This window comes from Copadichromis virginalis, linkage group LG6 (assembly GCF_057382275.1).
Source record: "Copadichromis virginalis isolate Kocher_CV1m ecotype Utaka linkage group LG6, C_Virginalis_male_GT1.1, whole genome shotgun sequence".
NCBI classification, from domain to species: Eukaryota; Metazoa; Chordata; class Actinopteri; order Cichliformes; family Cichlidae; genus Copadichromis; species Copadichromis virginalis.
The window spans coordinates 35,573,150-35,591,555 of NC_140623.1; the positions used below are offsets into that span (position 1 = coordinate 35,573,150).

The window sequence follows — 18,406 nt, forward strand, 5'->3', positions numbered from 1 at the left end:
CTTTTCAACTCTTGCTGCATCTTATTTCAACGTTTCCGTGGTAACTTCCTACGCATCAGTCTGATAATCGTCTTGCAGCTGATAAATTTTAGGCATGGAGGGAGGGGAGGCGTAAATGACCGCGAGAGGGAGTCCGGGAGAGAGAGCGTCATAAGAAAATCCTTGGTCAAACTTGGACAAATCCTCACGCAACGTGACATCCTATAGGGTGGACACTCGTGGGGCAGCGCGTGTGAAAATGACGGAAATGTGACATTTTGGCGCACAGCTCAGCTCTCTCGGAGATGATGTTTGCACTTTGTGCACCAGTGGAAGTTGTTGAAAACTGCCGAGTGCCGAATGTGATCATCGCCTCACCTGTTGTGCTTGGAAATTAGCTGCGGCTCGCGCGTCCCTCCTACTTCGCACCCATGAACTTTTCGGAACGCCGCGCGCTGCCTCATCCTTTACGCAGACAATGAGGATGAGCCGCCGATCCAGGACCCTTCTGTCGCTTAGCTTGAACTTCTTCGCGCTGTTTTTCTCCATAACCGCGTTTATAACTACTTACTGGTGCGTCGGGACGCAGAGAGTGCCCAAGCCAAAGTGCAGCAAGCTGCGGACGCACCAGTGTATAGACTACGGGGTGAACGAAACGGACCCCAACAAAGTGGTGTACAGCTGGGAGACAGGCGACGACAGGTTCCTGTTCCGTCAGTTCCACACTGGAATCTGGATCTCATGCGAGGAAAATATTCACGATGAAAGTAAGGTGTGTGTGTGTGTGTGTGTGTAGTGCGTGAATGTTTTTTATTAGTTAACACAGCAGCTGGAATGATTACATACTACTTTGGTTCTTTTTCCTAACTTAAGAGAAACACATAACTATTCATGTAACACAACGATAATCTCGGCAATAAAAGCTTCTGTAAGTGAAGAAAAATGGCACATGCGCCAATTCATGATTACGAAGGAATGGCTTTGAAATCAGTGTAAAGACTTTAACCATTTGGAGCTATTTTTTCTTATTATTTATAATCTTTTTTTAATCTTTAGTTTTAATTGTTTATAATTGTCATCAAACTTGACAACACCTGAGCTGATGTAAGCATTAACGAACAACCATTCAACATTTAAAATAGCCAAAGAAATAAAAACAAAAACAAAAAAAACAGCAAATAGTAATTTTTATAAACTTGTCATTTTAATCTCCTCCTTTGTCAAAATACAACACTTAGTTAAAATGGAGATTGGCTGCTCCTTCAGAGATTTTCTTTCCTTATTTTTTTAATGGCTTTCCATTTGTGTCATTATGCCTTAGAAAAGTAAGCAGCAGCACTTGAGTCTGAAATCATTTAATTCACTTTTTCATCATTATTTATTTTTTAAGGGAGACAAAATAGCACTTAGATCCCCAGCTGGCCGGCTGCCTGGGACTTGAATGGTGTGTTGCTTGAGTTACTCACTAAGTCTGACCATTATGGAGTATTGTAAATTAATAACAGAGGGCTCAAGAGGGTGGATTATACGTGTGTCAGAGGAGTGATCATGACCATGAAAAGTTCAGGGACAAAAGGTGTGATCAGCCCAGATGAGTCCTCTCTCTGTTTAGTTTATTACAGCTGGATAAGGAATTACTGAAGCATCTGTCTGTCAGCTCTGTAATACGCCATGACAACCTGTGCTGATAATCTGTGTTTTTGTGATGTACTAGAAACAAACCACAAATTCAAAATATCCAAGAAGCAATTGCAATAACACATTTTTATCTCATCAAGTGACTGTGGGATGGTGAGGAGGAAGGGGGTGCTGAGACAGCTTGAGTTAATAAGGATTACGTAACAGAGGCCTTGATGAGTTTTTCCTCAAAACAGCTGTTGCCACCCTCCTTCTACCTGATTAAAGCGTTCCACTTGCAACAAATCCAGTGGCATGCTCTGGTCAACAGATGGAAAACATCATGTCTGCAGGAATCCTTAGTGTCAATGGTTATTTTGTATCCTGTTTGTCACAGACTGTCATTATGCCACAGTTTTTGAGCCTACCTGTGTTTTTAAAGTCCATATATATATATATATATATATATATATGATCAGTAATAAATAATAAATCATGACAGCATGTCATCTTCTGCTGTGTTTCTAGGTGAGAGATGTCGAAGTTTTATTGATTTAGCCCCTGCATCAGAAAAAGGTGAGTGCTATCTGCGTTACCTTGGTTATCACAACTCTTTAAGCCCTCTAATTCTTACCCTATTTTCATTCACTGAGCTGTACTTCCCCATGTTTGTGAATATTTCTGCATCACTGTAACATCTTGGTCCGTTCTGATCTAATCAGCAACTGTCAGTTCAAGAATGTTTTAATGTGAAATCATGAAGGAGGGCTCACACATTCAGTTTAAAGTTTCACAGATGTTTAGCTGCGATGACACTTTCACTTGAGAAATGCTTAGTTCCTGTCAATCTGTCAAGAAAAGCAAAAAATCGAGAAGCGGAGTGAAGAGGAGTTGAAATGTCTGATCATCATGTGCAGCCAGATTATATTCCACTAGATTAATTGGAAGGCTGACTAAAGCTTTCTGTAAACCGGAAAGCTTTGACATCAGTTCAAGTAGCACTTCATATGAGATCGTCATGTTACTTTCACCCCACATTAAGTCTGACTAACCAGTGAGATTGAGATGTTAGGTGACAATAAATCAAAATCTTCCCTTTGATAAAGAATCTCCATCTTAATTTATGTTATTGTGCATTTCTTGTTTGCTTTTTGGGCATTTTTCAGGGATGCTGTGGTTGTCACTTGTTTCTGAGATGTTGTACATTATTCTGCTGGTGGTTGGCTTCAGTCTCATGTGTTTGGAGCTAGTGCACTCCAGCAATGTCATTGATGGACTCAAACTCAATGCCTTTGCTGCCATCTTTACAGTACTTTCAGGTATGTGCTTGATTCTATTTTTCACTAACTTTAATGCTTTTGTGACATTTCCTGCAGTGTACTGTATTCAAGTATTTGCTTCTGGTTTCTAAGATTGTCATTTATCTTTGTAAGCCAGCTTTTGAAATACAACATAACAAACATATCCTGGTTAATCTGTTAATAAGGAGGGAGCTGTTGTTCTTGAACCAGAGAAACATCCCTCTGGTTTCCTTGTAATGATCAGAAGTAAATCTGAACTCAATTCAAAATCTAAAAAAGAAACAGAAGCCTTGAGAAGAAAGCAGAGGGTCAGCTGAATATGTTTTTCACTTCTTTTCCCAAAATAACAGTTTGTAAATGAACCTTAGTAAATTACATGGATGGGGATTTAAGGTTATCTATACCTGGATAACATCACTGTTTTTACTTAGGATATTCATATTTCCATACCCATGGAAAGGGTTGATTCTGCACTCGAAAGAAATCATCGAAGTATTTTTTTAATACTGTTCTTCTTTTCTGTTTGTACACTGAATCAATCAGAAAAGCTTACTAACAATATACTGTACATATGATTTCAGGTCTTCTTGGCATGGTGGCTCATGTCATGTACACACAGGTTTTCCAGGTCACCGTCAGCCTTGGCCCACCAGATTGGAGGCCCTACAACTGGGACTATGGCTGGTCGTTCTGGTAAGACTCTGCAAACATCCACCTCAATACAGATAATTTTATACGCTGTGTTATTTATAGTGTTACATAGATAGAGTTAAGTCAAATCGTTCTTTAAGAAACAAGATGAAGAAGTCCACTCTGCATGTCTGTGCTGCCTCACACTGTCAGCAGAAGCGCTGATCTCACCTCTCTTCAGCATCACTGTCTGTAATGAAAAAAGCCCAAAGCTCTCGTGTTATGGTAGGATTAGGCTTTGGTGTCCAAAGCCCCAGTGCGGGTGTGATTAGAATTGCATAAGGGAATAATATTTTACTCCTTTACAATGTGCACAGTATGCTGAAAATTCATTTTGGAGGCTAAACAATTCTTGACCTTCTATGGGAATTATCCAGTCTGCATGAAAACAACATGGGATGATGATTTGATTGTCTGACCTCACATGCGAACCAGCCTGTTTGAGGAGACCAGGGGGACTTAAAGTGATTGGCACTAATCTTACCAAATACAGTGTCACGGTATTGAGGGTAAAACGTCAGAATGCCTCACCACACTGAAGCGCACCATTAGGTTTTCACTTTTTTTGTTAGTTTTTTTTTTCAGCTACCACATCTGTTTATTAAAATATGAATTCTCTTGCTGTTTTATATCAGCATGGCCTGGGCTTCCTTCACCTGCTGTATGGGTGCATCTGTCACCACCCTCAACTCCTATACAAAGACCGTCATTGAGTTCAGACACAAACGCAAGACCTTCGAGCAAAGCATCAGGGAGGAGGACGCACGGGAGGCATTCGGATATTTCCGGGAGCACTCTGTGCACTCCATCTCCAAATCTGTGGATTATTACTCTAGTCAGACCATAAAAAGTGGCAGGAAAACTCCTATACCAGGTGACTCGCTGGACTTCAGTGACATTGCAAATTCTTTGGGGGAAGAGCAGTGCTGAGTGAGAAAGGACAGTAGGTGGCAGCATTTCTCTTAATGTGGCATCTCATTGGACTGACGCATAGTTGTCTTTGGTAAGTTTTCACTGTGGGACAAACACCTACAAAGATAACAGGCCGCGGTGTTAGCCCTGTCTGACACATTTAAGTACTGCCTTAATGAAAACCCATCATGAAAGTTTAAGTCATAGAAGTTTAAAGTTGGAAAATTGCAGCTAAAAGTGGACATGAAGCTGTTTTTTCTTTTGTGCAGTTTACCACGATGTAGATTTAAAATGTAATGTTAAGTGTATCTATACTGTTTCAAAAGAATGAGTGTCTCTTTAATGCTTCTAGCCTTATTAGACATGTTCAGTCAGAAAATCTAACTGGGTTTTCATTCTTGTGAATCAAAGCCATAAATGTATACTGCAAATGATGTGCCTGTTTACAGTATTTATGGTACTATTTATTGTAAAATAGATGTAAAGTTTGTACACAGCATGATTGTTGGTAATAATGTATCATTTTTCTTTTGAATGTTCACCTTGGCTAAGTTTGATGGCGTCATAAAGGTCAAACGATCATTTGCAAAACACTTTTGATGGACTAGAATTTTTTTTTTTTTTTAAACTGGAAAGAAATTTACCGCAGAGAACAAAATTCCCATAAACACTATGGTAAATGGCCTGTATTTGTATAGCGCTTTTCTAGTCCCTAAGGACCCCAAAGCGCTTTACACAACCTGTCATCCACCCATTCACACACTGGTGATGGCAAGCTACATTGTAGCCACAGCCACCCTGGGGTGCACTGACAGAGGCGAGGCTGCTGGGCACTGGCGCCACCGGGCCCTCTGACCACCACCAGTAGGCAACGGGTGAAGTGTCTTGCCCAAGGACACAACGACCGAGACTGTCCAAGCCGGGGCTCGAACCAGCAACCTTTGGACTACAAGGCGAACTCCCAACTCGCCAACACTCCAATAGTGCTAAACACTAGCACTATTGGAGTAATCACAGTCAGTACACCACATTTCTAACAGTGTAAGTCATTTTCATTTGATGATTCTGCTTTAACTGGAGAAAAGTAGAAACTTCATGACGGTAAAAAGGCTCTGCGGAGTGTTTCAAGCAAGTATGATGACTATTAAAGTTCCCCATTTCAAAATTGTGTTTTGATTGACTGTTACTTTCTCACCACAAAACACATCTGGTGTTTTTAGTATGATACAAATATAGAACACACAGTTTATTAAACCTTTTCAGTTACATTTTTGAACTGTAAAAATAGTACAAAGTTGATTTCAGTATTTTTTAGTGAAGCTTTTTTTTTTTTTTTTTGCACAAATAAAAGAAATAATATTCAACCTAGTATTTTTTTTCCTGTTTCTGGAGAGTGTTCTAAAAATGTCCAGAACAAGAGCTGTCGTTTGGGGGGGGGGGGGGGGGGGAATCAAATGTAGCAATGTATGCATAGTTCCTGAAGAGGGCAGTGTTGTCTTTATCAGCCACTTGGGAAAATTACATTTCACTCCAGTAACAACTGTAACAAATTTTGCAGGGGCATTTTTTTTTTTAACATTTGCCTTTATTTTGCCTTTTCTAGCTCACATTTCATTATGTGCAACAATTAACAACTTATACAACATTTACATTACAAATGGCACAAATTTATGTTTAGGATTACTCATCACACAAGGCTGACATACCATCATAGAAAGATTTCAAAATTTACTTGTATAAAAGTTGAATTAAGAGGTGGACCTGCACACTCATCTCTTTCATATATTCTTCGCAAAGTGCAAATTCAGTCTTAAAAAGCCACGTGGATGTTTTTCATACATCTGTTTTTTTCATCACTGTAAGATAAAACTCAGCATTTTGTTCAGTAACCATCATCGTATTCATTCTGGGCCGCCTGCCGGGCTAGCATGGCCTGGATAAGAGCACTAGAGCCTGAAGGCCCAGGGTTTTGTGGTGGAGCAGTCATCCACTGAATTCTGTCATCTTCCTGTGCTTGCTGCCTGGCCTGCATGACCTGCATCATGACACTTGACACTGGATGCGGCAGGTCACCCATGTCATCTTCTGTGTCCTCTGCTCTTCTTCTGGCTTGCATGGCCTGTGTGACGGCACTGGATCTGTTGAAAATGTCATATTGATTATTGTCTTCATCCTCCACCCTGTTTCTGGCTGCCATGGCCTGAGCAAGTGCACTGGAAGATGATGGGTTTTCATCATGCATCGGATACTGATCTTCATTCTCCTGGTCAGCTAGTTGACGGGCCAACATGGCTTGCATCAGAGAACTAGAGTTAGACATTTCAGAAGGAACAGGTACTCCACCAATGCTGTATCTTTTCTCCTCCTCTTCAAGTTGCTGACGTGCAAGTAAAGCTTGAACCATGGCATTTGAGTTGGACTGATCACCAGATGAGTGATCATATGAATGCTGTTTCATGCTCTAAACAGTAAATAAAATATTCAGTAAGGCTGATAACAAGCTTCTACATGCAAAGTGATGTCAGCATGAAATAATTTTAACAACAAACCCCTTTTTGTTTCTTCTGTTTGGTGTTTTTGTTTGGGATAGATTTTTGAAGGTCCTGTAACCTTTTTAACAAGAAGGACTTGTCTTTCCCTTCCTGGTGGGAGGGAAACAGAAGCAGTCAGGCAAACAAAAACAAAAACATAAAATGTAAATGTATTCAAGACTAGATAAGTTCCACTTGTTCCTGATGTCTGGTGAAACATATATTAAGGGAAACAGTTTCTAGAACAAACTCACATTGACAATCTGTTGTCTCAGACGACGAATAAGCTCCTTTCGACCATTAGTGACTTGCCACAATATGTATATGATGACACTGAGCAGTAAAATTGCACACAGGAAAACCATTTGCTTAATGACACAAATTTTGCATCAGTACATATGTGCATTTATATGCAAAGCTCAGTTATATGCAAAACATGGCTTGGACTTTTTCGGTCAACGTTACAAAGTACATGCTGTGTACATAAGACAGCACTTGCACTATGCACTTACAGGATGATGAGTGTGATTAGAAAATAGAAGATTTCACTCCGGATGACATTATTGTAAATCTCGACGACCCACTGAGAGCCAGTGATGTTTTTTAGATCATCTATCCAGACATCAACCGCACTGAAGGAATTGTTGAGTCCACGAAAAGGGCCACAGGACTTTGAGGGAGTCAGGCTATGGAGCAAGACAGAGTGAACAAAACAAGACTGAGACTGGAACCTTTCTGTATTTTCAGTACAAAATGCATTATTAATCAAAGACAAATATATATAAATATATTATTTTATTTTAGCTTAGAAAAGAATAAAATAGAATTGATGGATATATTTTTCTCTTTTTTAACAGTTGAAGTTATGTCCTCTTACCTCCAGGCAGTGTATGCAACAATTGACAGGGCTCCCACGAAGAACGGGAAGAAGAGAAGGAAGATGAAGATGGTTTGCATCTGAGCTGCTCTGCCAGATCGCCGTGGGGGCTGACAGTTATGTGTGAGACTGACCTGAGAAGTGCAAAAACCAAACTTGTACTACCCCATAAATACACATCCATAAACAAATATATTGATTTATTTTTGTAGTAACTTTGCTAATAAACTTGTGAGCCATAACAGAAAACAGAGCTTGGAATTGACTTTTTAAAAGATCATTCAGCAGGTTCATGAAACACACAGCATCAGCAGATCCGGCCTAGATCAAATTACAAATCCTACAAAGTTCATTAAATTTCAGTGATTGATTGATCTTGTCTGGTACCATTAAACCATAATGGTTACTCCTTAAATCCGAAACCCAGGCTGTCTTTTCCATTACCCAAAATAAAGCATCCATTCAATGTGATGAAAGGATTTTAATTAATTATTGACTGAGGTGTGCAAATAGAGTAACATGACCCTTATGGAGCATGGAGCAGTCCTGGTAGCAGCATTTACCTTCTTTAGATAAAACAGGATGAAGAATTTGAAAATCTGCATGGCAGGTAGCAGAGGAGAGAAGTAGATTCCAATCCTGTGGAGAGAAAATAGACGATTGCATTTAAATAATTTAAAAAGGTCCAAGATCAAGATAGATAACATAAGATTTGACTAAAATCCACTGACACACTGCTAGAACTTATGAAATGTCGAATGTATTGTTCATATGGTTCATACCAGGCCAGCGTCTGTGAATAGATGAGTTCAAGCACATTTCTGGCTACGTCAAACTCAGGAACCCCCATGCGTGGTATTAATTTTGTCCCGATCACACTATTAGACAGAAATTGAGTATGTGATTTTAAACATAGGTTCATCTAACAATATAAAATATGAATTGAAATTCTATAACTCACTTGCTAAGAAACTCTCCAAAGAAAGATCCCAACATCAGGAAAAGGAAGTCAAAAAGGACCAGACGGTACAAAGACTGCCCTACCATGGACTCCCAACCCTGATGAATGAAACAAATTCACGAATGAATGTCTATGCCTAATGAATAAAGTAGGGACAGATAAAATAAACGTATGTTGTGTTTAAAAAACACAAATAAATAGATAAATGGATATTTATTACTTACTTCTGAACCTTTATCAGGCACCTTCTTCATCCAATAATAACACAAAACAGACAGAATGGACATCTTGAGAAAGACATTTCTGTATGTGAAAAAAGAAAGTATTTCAATTTTTATTATTGGTTAAATAAATAATTATATTTGCTTTGTGCTAGATGTCCAAATCCAAATCCAAATCCAATTTATTTATATAGCACATTTAAAAACAGAAAGTTTTCCCAAAGTGCTGTACAGAAACAAAGGAGTAAAACACAAGATGAAGCCACTGACACTCACATAAAAACACAATACTACACATAATAAACATATCAACTCACACCAGTCTGAACGCAATCGAAAAAAGGTGTGTTTTCAAAAGCGACTTAAAAACAGGAAACAAAGATGCCTGTTTAATATTTAAAGGCAGCGTAGTCCAAAGTTTTGGAGCCATAATTGAAAAGGCTCGTTCTCCTCTTTGTTTTAGCCTAGATTTTGGGACAACCAAAAGCAGCTGATCTAAGGGTCCGCGAAGGAATATAAGGCTGAAGTAACTCGGAAAGGTATGGGGGAGCAAGACCATTAAGGCATTTATGGTCTATAAATTTATAGATGTGTCGATAGCTGCACCACTTTACATATATACAGTCATGGCTTTACATAGATACCACTATACTTTATATATACTTTTGTTTAAGCCTGGTCCTAGAACTGTTCCTAGATCCTAGCACTCCCAGTCTTCTCACTATACTTCAGGAAGTCCTACATTGTTTTATAACACAGCCCACAAATTACACTGCAATTAACTCTAACAAGATTGGGAGCCTGCTACCATGCTGGTGACTCTGTGATGATGTCATAGGCACACCAAAACAAGGTTAGTTGCCTCCTTATTTCCGGTCTAATGGTAAACTAAGATATCTGTATTTTGTTATCTATCTAGACATAGACATAGACATATTTATATACATATATTGTTTTATTTCACCTGATCAACAGAGCATATATCTGTTTGCGGTGGGTGGAGTAATGCTCAAATTTGTTGAAGAGGGAGTAGAAGAGTGGAATAACCAGGTTTATTAAAGACACCACAAAGGGAACCAGGAGTGTCTTTGCCTCCTCAAGCAGAGACCAATTGTCATTTTCTGTTGGCTGCTGTAAAACATAAAACAGGTAAAGATAGTGGATAATGACAAATACTGTATGCAATACAGTATTTGTAAAAACCCTGCACTGTTGGTAAATGACAAGACTTTCAGTAAATTTATGACACCTGGTTTAGATTTTCACGCTCTGAGAGTACAGGTGAGGTATATATTTTTACATGTTTTTTAGTTTCTACTAGTTTTACTAACAAGAAAAGTGATTTCTCTAGAGAAAAAATATGCATTCACATTGCCTGTAGTCTACATTTAACAGACACAAGTAATTCCAAAGTCTAATTATTCCATTTTAACTTATGTACCTCAATCTCATACTCGCAGAGATAGTAAATACCGGCTGCACAACCAAAAGCCAAGCTTGTGGAGAGAAGCCAGCAACTAAAATGAATCCCATAGTGCTTCAGTTTTTCAGAGACTGTAAGGCGCTCCTGCTGGGCCGTTTCTGATAAAGACTCCTGAGTGAGCAGCAAGAGGACAAACAATGAAATACTGATGTGTATGTAGGTGTAAAATACAGAATTTCAATCTGTCACAGTTAATTCAGCATTTGATATTTTTTAGAAAAAGAAAAAAGCTATAAGTCACCTTGAGCTGGACACAAAGGTTGTTCCTGCGCTGTTTCACTGCTTTCTCATTGGTTACACTAAAATCCCAGGTGCAAAGAAGTTGCCATGCACTGTTTGATGTCGAGTCTGCTAGTACATAGTTGTTCTTGAAATTGACTGCCATGCTGCACGTGGACAAATCAAGATTCAGAATCATTGTTAGAATCAGAGCTATTGGAGCAGCTATGAGAGTTTTTATATCTACAACTATTAATCAATGTTATGATTGCTTGTTTTGGCATACTTATATTAGAATTTTCACATTTCCTAATAATTTATTATTATATTTATCAATTTTTTCTTTTAACTTATCTCCTCTTCTCCCACATGCATGTTGAGGAGTCATAACAAAGCAAATTCCCTGTGGACTTGAGTAAAATCTTTAGCATGATGAGGACTTAACTAACCTGAAAATAAGTGAAATTCCACATAGCACCATATAGACTGCAATGGTGAAGAAATAGGCCAGCTGCATGTTGTAACCCACCAGAGATTCATTGCTGTAGCTACCGTAGTACATGACCGTATACTTGAAGTAACCCTAGGAAATCCAAAATATATGCAACTCTTGTTCACTCAGTACAGAGAGAATTAGAAAACATCTAACATGATATTACATAATACATATCAACAGTGTTTGCTAGTTCTAATTGATTATGATCTGCCATCTAGAGCAGATTCATGTTTTAGATTTTCTTTTGTGAAAACAAATGCTGTTGCACTGTCACTCCACTTGACGAAACCCCACTTGTGGTTGGGGTTTGCATGTGCTCTTTGTGCATGAATGTTAGGTTAACTGGTGACTAAACTGGCTATAGGTGTGGATGTGAGACTGGTGATCTGTCCAGACTGTATCCATCATTGGAAAACAAATAACTGCATCCAAAATAATGCAGATTTGAGCCATGAGCATGAGCCATGACTGAGAACCTTCACAGACATGAGCATAAACCAAATAATTAGCTCTTTAAATATTACATAGTCATTTAATTAAATGGTAATTATTACATTAGCTTTAAATTTTAAAATAAGGATGGTTGTGACTTCAACAGAAGATAAATGCATGTACTACTTACAGCTCCAGTTAGTATCTCCAGTCCTCTGAAGGTCACATTTTGGGGTACGTTGTTCACAATTTGAGAAATGTTTGGGGTTTGCTTGTAAACAAGCAGAGGGATGGTGACAAAGCCAAAGTTGACCAGGAATGAGAAAATGTTAAACATGAGAAGCCACTTCAGGAACACAAAATAGGTGAGAACACTGGTCCCAAACTTCCCACCAATGCTTTTCATAGCGCCTTGCCACAGTTTCAGGGTCTGCTTGGCTGACTTTACATGGTACCCGCATTTTCGTGAAAACTGAAAAAAGATCATAACATTCTGTATGTAGCATATGAGCACAAATTATGAATGAGCTAGGCTCATAAAGAGATGCAGCTGTTGCTTTTATGACAGATAAAACACTCACCAGAGACAGCTTTTCAGAGCAATCTGCCAAACATGTGAATTGGCGAGACTTCTTGGAAGACTGTAATTCCAATTCTTTCCTGTAAGAGTAAAACCATTGGGATCCTTGTCAAGCAAATTACCTGCATCACAAGTTTCTGCAGGCTGTAGAAGCCCCTTTGGACTTTCTTGTGTAATTTGTGTTGGACAAATACTTCCTTCAGAGATCTTTATTGCAACACCTGTGGCCTCCAAGCATTTGCATACAGCCTAGTTTATGGTTCCCAGCAGGATGCAATGTTTAACTAAATGTTTCGAATGACACTGAGAAGGATTTTGTTATCATCTTTATTTGTTTGTGGCTCACCCACCTGATATGTTTCTTGTCTTTAAAGCTCATTGGAAGATCCCGAATGGCCTGGATTCTGTCTCGTGTTGACAGAGCAGCAAGTTCCTCGAGCAAGTTTTGTTGCTCTGCCAGACACAAGATGACAAGACAAGTGCTGGCTGTTAAATCTTTGCGAGTACTGCCTTTCAGAATACATATCAGGTGTCATAATTCACTATCCAAAAATCCACAGGATAATCTGACACCCCTCAGGTGTGCTTACCATTTTGCATCTCATTCCAGATGGCATCCTCTGTGAAAGCTGTTTGGGTATGATCTGCATTAGGAAACATGCTCATCCTTCTCATCGCTATTCCTCTCCACCGCATTGTCATTTTTCCTGGATTTGCACACAAGCAAAAGACAGCCAGCCTTCTGTTGTGATTATTGTGGATTTTCAAACTCAAAAGCATGAGATTGATACAAGAACAGAGTGACAGTCAGCAAATGAACTGGGTAGCATTTTTAAATGTAACACCTGCAGCCGTTTATGCAGCCTTTATCACTTACTCTTTTCTATAATAACAATAAGCTGCTACTTATTTATAAATCTAAAGATAAATATCGACTGCAAAAACACTGACAGAAAGCACTGCTGATAGTACAGGACACAGCACCATATACAAACTAATGTGGGTCCTAATATGCAACTGTTTGTTCAAAATCTTTATTTCTGATGAATTTATGATTTCATATTTATTTTCATTTCATATAATGCTATGATACTGAAGGTGTTGGTGCCATTGCCCACCAAACTGTATTACTTTGCAGTTATTGTCAGAGTATCAGTCTGTGTGTATTATTTGCATGCATTAGTTTTAGTCTTGGTATGACTCTGGAATTTCTTTTTAGTCTTTCAGAAGCATAAAGATTAAATAAAATGGGAGGAAATGGAAGACATAGTTATAATTCATCCTGAATTTCTATCTATATGGATTCCATGACAGTCCATCCAACAGTTGCTAATACAGTTTACTTGTGTATTTAATGTAATAGGTGATAAAATAGATATTAGACAAGTGAAAACAGATGTAAATCAAAGTTGTATATCTGTGTCATGTTCTATGGTAATCAAACTATACACTGAAAAAAAGGCCATGTTGGATTTACTTGATTCAATAGTGGACATTGGTTGCACACAAATGTTTTGCTTTGGCAGAAACTTAGACAAATGAGTTAAATCAACACAACTTATTCCTATTCAATAAACCTGTGCATTTTGTGTTCAGAAAACACAACTGAAACATGTTTAGATGAAGTAAGTTGAGCTCTTGGAATATTTTAATCCTTCACAATTTTGTCATTTTATTTCAACACTATTCAATAACTTTTACCCCAGTACTACTTGGTCACTTAAATACTACATGTTGTCTTCATATTACATAATGTTCAACAAAGTCTAGAGTCTGGTTACTATAAAAAGTGAACGGGTCTACAACAACTACAATCCTCCTATCTTTCAGGGGCATAAGCCTGAAGTGATAGGTCACTCGGCAGCGAACACCCTGGACAGCTCACCAGTCTACCACAGAGACAAACAACCATTCACATTAAATTGTGGATTTGAACCCAGGACCTTCGTGAGGCAACAGCACTAATGCCACCATTACATGTGGTTAAACCATGATAAAAAGCGATAGCATACATGTGGTGTGTTTGTAGTTGTCTGTGTAATTTCATGAGTCCAGCAACTAGCCACTCTTACTAGATTGTATCAGATCATCTCAACAAGAACAAATTAAGTTGTTGAATTTCATACAGATCCTACATGATTTAATTACGTTCAAGATAGAAACATGAAATTTTTGTGTTCAAATTAAAAGGTAGGCTTTTTTAATGTAACAACCACCCAATTTACTTCTTTCGGTTTACCAAAAAAGTAGAGGCGGCTGCTCGACTTGACTGAGATGGATGCCTTCGTCAAACCACGATCCAAAGCGTGCGAGACTGAAATCCTGTGTGATGTAAACATTGCTATATTATTGACTTACTTCACTCGCTGTTGGTCACATGAACAATAACCGTATGACTGTTCCCACCACTAGCTCATGACCCTACGCTGTGTTCACTGCATGATTCCATGTTTTGGCACTGATCACCACCTGCACTCATGTATATATCTTTCTACGTAGCACTTTTAATTCTTATTCTCATGTATATATCTCATGTATATCTCATGCATATATCTTTCTACGTAGCACTTTTAATTCTTATTCTTACTTTTATTTTTTCATGTCTATTTAAGCGCAATTTATGACAGCATGTTTGCACTGAAGCACCGCAGCAATTTCCTAATGTTGGAAACCTGCTCAACATTTGGCAATAAAACCCTTTCTGATTCTGATTCTGATTCAAACATGAACAATTTAATCTACCCTCTCTGCATATTATGTAGTTTCTACACTATAGAGTTACTATAGAGTTACACTTAACTTTAAAGCATGAGGCACTTGTGTTAAATACACACAAGATACTTACATAAATCCAAGAGCTGGCCAATCCCTTTTTTTCAGTGTAGTTGAAAAACCGACCAACAAACACTTCTACTGTATGCTGTAACTTTTTATTTGAACTTCATGCAAAAAACATTTACTAAATAATCCCCTTTGCTCTGTTTTATTTTCTATGCCAATTTCCTTGTAGCTTTTATTGTTGACATCCATTATATCCACAATTAAGGATACAGTCTAGTGAAGACATGAGTATGAGGATGAATGGCAATGTTATTTGAACACTCAAAAAAAAAATGAAATTGGGTGGTTGTTACATGTACAAGATTCAAACTTGTAATTTGAACTAAATAATTTCATGTTTCAATGGTGAATGTAATTAAATCATGTAGCATCTGCATGAAATTCAGCAACTTAATTTGTTCTTGTTGAGATGACATGATACAATCTAGTAAGAGTGGTTAGTTGCCTGGACTCACAAAATTCACAAGATCACATTAGATGTCAAACTGCAGGAAAATCGCTGGAGTTTTAAGAGGCAGACAACTACACCACGTGTATGCTATCGCTATTTATTGTGGTTTAACCTGTCAAGGACAAAAACATACAGAAAATTCTGCATCAAGCCTTCTAATCATAGCTTTCCTAGTTTTGGTAAGCCTGGATTGACAGCTTGGTGGCGTGATGGTTAGTGCTGTTGCCTCACAGCAAGAATTCTAAATTACCCATGAATATAAGTGCAAATGGTTGTTTGTCTCCATGAAATCATCAACCCCCATATTGGTTCATTGAGCACGACTAGCAGTAATTGCCTTGATTAACAAAGTAGTTGTTCAAACAACAAGATTTCATTGCGTTTTCCTAAAGTTTTTAACTTGTGTCGAATCAATTAAAACAAATTTCACTCTACATACTTAAATAAATCACTTCAAGTCAATGTAAGTATACTACGCTGATCCAACATAATCTGATTACATTAAGCCACCAAATGCCAAATGTGTTGGTTTGACATGGTCAAAAATCGGTTATTGTACTTGGTTAAATCACGTGGAAAAAGGCGCCATGATTAAATTGTGTTCATCCAACAACAGATTTTTTTGAGTGAAATGATTATCCTGTGATGGAAACTTTACAGATTAATGTGTGTTTAGTTATACCATAAAGGAACTGTGTAATCTTAAGTGTCATGAAGCGTATTACCTGAAGACGATGGAAGTGGAATAGATCTTGACTGATTATATTCAGGGTCCATCCCAAATATACTGTGATCTAAAATGTAGAGGAGATAGAGAGGAAGTATCAACAAAAGGTTACTTAGCAACATCCACTGGCATATACAAAAAACGAAGCTGCTGAACAAGTAACACAACTTTTTCAATCAAACAAACACAAATGTGTACAAAAACTTTATGTTGCTTTATAGTTAAATAATTTAACATGGCCACAAAGAGGTGATACACATACTGGGTCCATGGTGCCTTGGAGGACTCCTTGGGCGTATGGAAATGGCATCCATTGGGATGTTTTCTCTACCCCTCCAGCTTTGTTCCTGCCAGCCACCTTGAGGCACTCTCCCTATAGCAGCATCATTGCTAGCCCTGTCACCCCACCAGGTTGGGTCTTTGTTGTCATAGGGGTTAGTATGATGGGTTTTGCTGGAAGCCCTAGAGCCCAAACAGAATAAATTAAATTATTAATAAATTATATAAACGTATGACACCTAAGAGCACTGACGTTATCACATCAGGAAGAGAACAGAAATTTCAAGTCACCGATATAGTTATTTGAATTTAAACTGTGGAGGTTTTATTTAATTTAAAGTACATTCAGTCTTATAGAGTATTGGACTCATTTTAACAGTAAACTGCAGAGACTAGTATGCTAAAGTTTACTCTAGGGCTCTCATATAATCATCCACAATCCTCAGACCTTAAATCTTGTACCAAAAAGATTAACACTAAAATGAACCAGCCGAGGATAAAGCAAAGATATATAACAAATTCGCGCTGTTGCCTTTTTCTTGAGGCGATCCTGTTGAAGCTAGTTTTTCATTTGCTTGCTTGACATTCTGACCTTTTCTTCACAGTACTTCCTCTTACTACAAGCACACACAACACACCACTCAAACTCCTTCACAAACACATTCTTTGACAAATTGTAATTCTATACTTTTCAGGAAAAAAGATTTCTCTGATGCACATTTGAGGACAAAAACAAATTTTATGTTATAATATAAACACAAACCTTCTATCAATTTCCAGAGTCTCGGTGTCATGGTATGCATGGTTGAAAAATCCCCCGTTCCTGTAACTTGTCATGAGATCCTTCAAATCGATCCGTTTGCTTTTCTTTGGAGACAGCAGTGATTCCTCAGCTCAGTATGCCCCAGTCGCTCCCAATATGAGGATTTCGGTGTCAAGTGGCAAAATGTAAACGACTTATTCCATATAAAAGACAAATATTAAAATAAAGCAATAGAATTGTGCTTGAAGTCAAGTTATCAAGCTAAAGACTAAACCTAAACAAGTAGTATAACATGTTAATACCACATAGTTTTCTGTATAGAGGCAGCTTCATAGAAAGCATGTGCAATTTGATCTCTAGAGCGCTCGGTCCGATCATTATAAATTCATGTAGGAGGTTTGGTTTCAGCCTGTGGAAAGAGGTTTGGTTGCAGTGGTATAGCTCTGTGGTTCTCACAAAAACCATTATATTATGGCAAGAGAACACCTCGGTCTTATATAACAATGAACAGAAAACAACAGACTGATGGCTGAACTATGGAAACAGGAAACCTATAAGAAATGTGTAGTTAGAGTTAGGTTCTCATATAATAACAAACCTGTAAAGATTAAAAGAACTTGTCAAATGACATTCTGCTCTGTTATTAGCCTCTGCTTACCTGGTTACTGTCCTGTAATGGAGAGAATATATCTAAAAGGGCGTCCTGACAATACAGAGTTGCAGCTTAAAAGTCTGAGGAGTATCTCTGAATTACCGTCAGTGACATAAAAAGAAGGACTGTCCTCCTACCAGGAAGTTTAGCCTGAGCTCACAAAGGTAAAAGTCCGCTGCTTTTGGACTGGCACTTGGATATTGAAAGGTTACGCTAGATTGTGACATGAATAATTAAACCGCCAGTGCTAATAATTATTTAGCATCCTTATTAAAACTTAAGGTGATAAGGCTCAAAAGGCTGACCTATAGGGTTGAATCCTGTTACAGACAGATAAATGAAACCTAACCAATAAACAAATAGTCGGAAACCGGAAAAAATGAGCGTGCGAATT

At 38.2% G+C, this 18,406-nt stretch overlaps 2 protein-coding genes across 3 annotated transcripts; one reads left to right on the forward strand and one right to left on the reverse strand.

Annotated features, from left to right (window-relative positions):
• The first annotated feature begins 326 nt into the window (after positions 1–326).
• LOC146708343 (germ cell-specific gene 1-like protein) lies at positions 327–5,467 on the forward strand. Of its 2 annotated transcripts, none has more exons than XM_085460946.1 (5): positions 327–746; positions 2,125–2,172; positions 2,763–2,915; positions 3,479–3,590; positions 4,223–5,467. In XM_085460946.1, the coding sequence occupies exons 1-5, from the start codon at positions 458–460 to the stop codon at positions 4,515–4,517; spliced, it is 897 nt and encodes a 298-aa protein (XP_085317072.1). In that variant the 5' UTR covers positions 327–457; the 3' UTR covers positions 4,518–5,467. The 2 variants fall into 2 exon arrangements, with proteins under 2 accessions (XP_085317072.1, XP_085317071.1); XM_085460945.1 differs by having other exon boundaries at positions 412–753; positions 2,132–2,172.
• Positions 5,468–6,079: 612 nt separating this feature from the next.
• On the reverse strand, positions 6,080–18,095 carry tmc5 (transmembrane channel like 5). The gene is made up of 21 exons (XM_085460184.1): positions 18,019–18,095; positions 17,361–17,553; positions 16,581–16,780; positions 16,317–16,385; positions 12,890–13,006; positions 12,650–12,752; positions 12,301–12,379; positions 11,910–12,191; positions 11,241–11,374; positions 10,814–10,958; positions 10,531–10,683; positions 10,054–10,220; positions 9,093–9,171; positions 8,869–8,966; positions 8,690–8,785; positions 8,471–8,546; positions 7,908–8,041; positions 7,543–7,716; positions 7,285–7,363; positions 7,049–7,141; positions 6,080–6,960 (listed from the first exon to the last, which is right to left on the reverse strand). Exons 2-21 carry the CDS (start codon positions 17,432–17,434, stop codon positions 6,382–6,384), a joined length of 2,931 nt encoding a protein of 976 aa, XP_085316310.1. The 5' UTR covers positions 17,435–17,553; positions 18,019–18,095; the 3' UTR covers positions 6,080–6,381.
• Between the last annotated feature and the right edge of the window lie 311 nt (positions 18,096–18,406).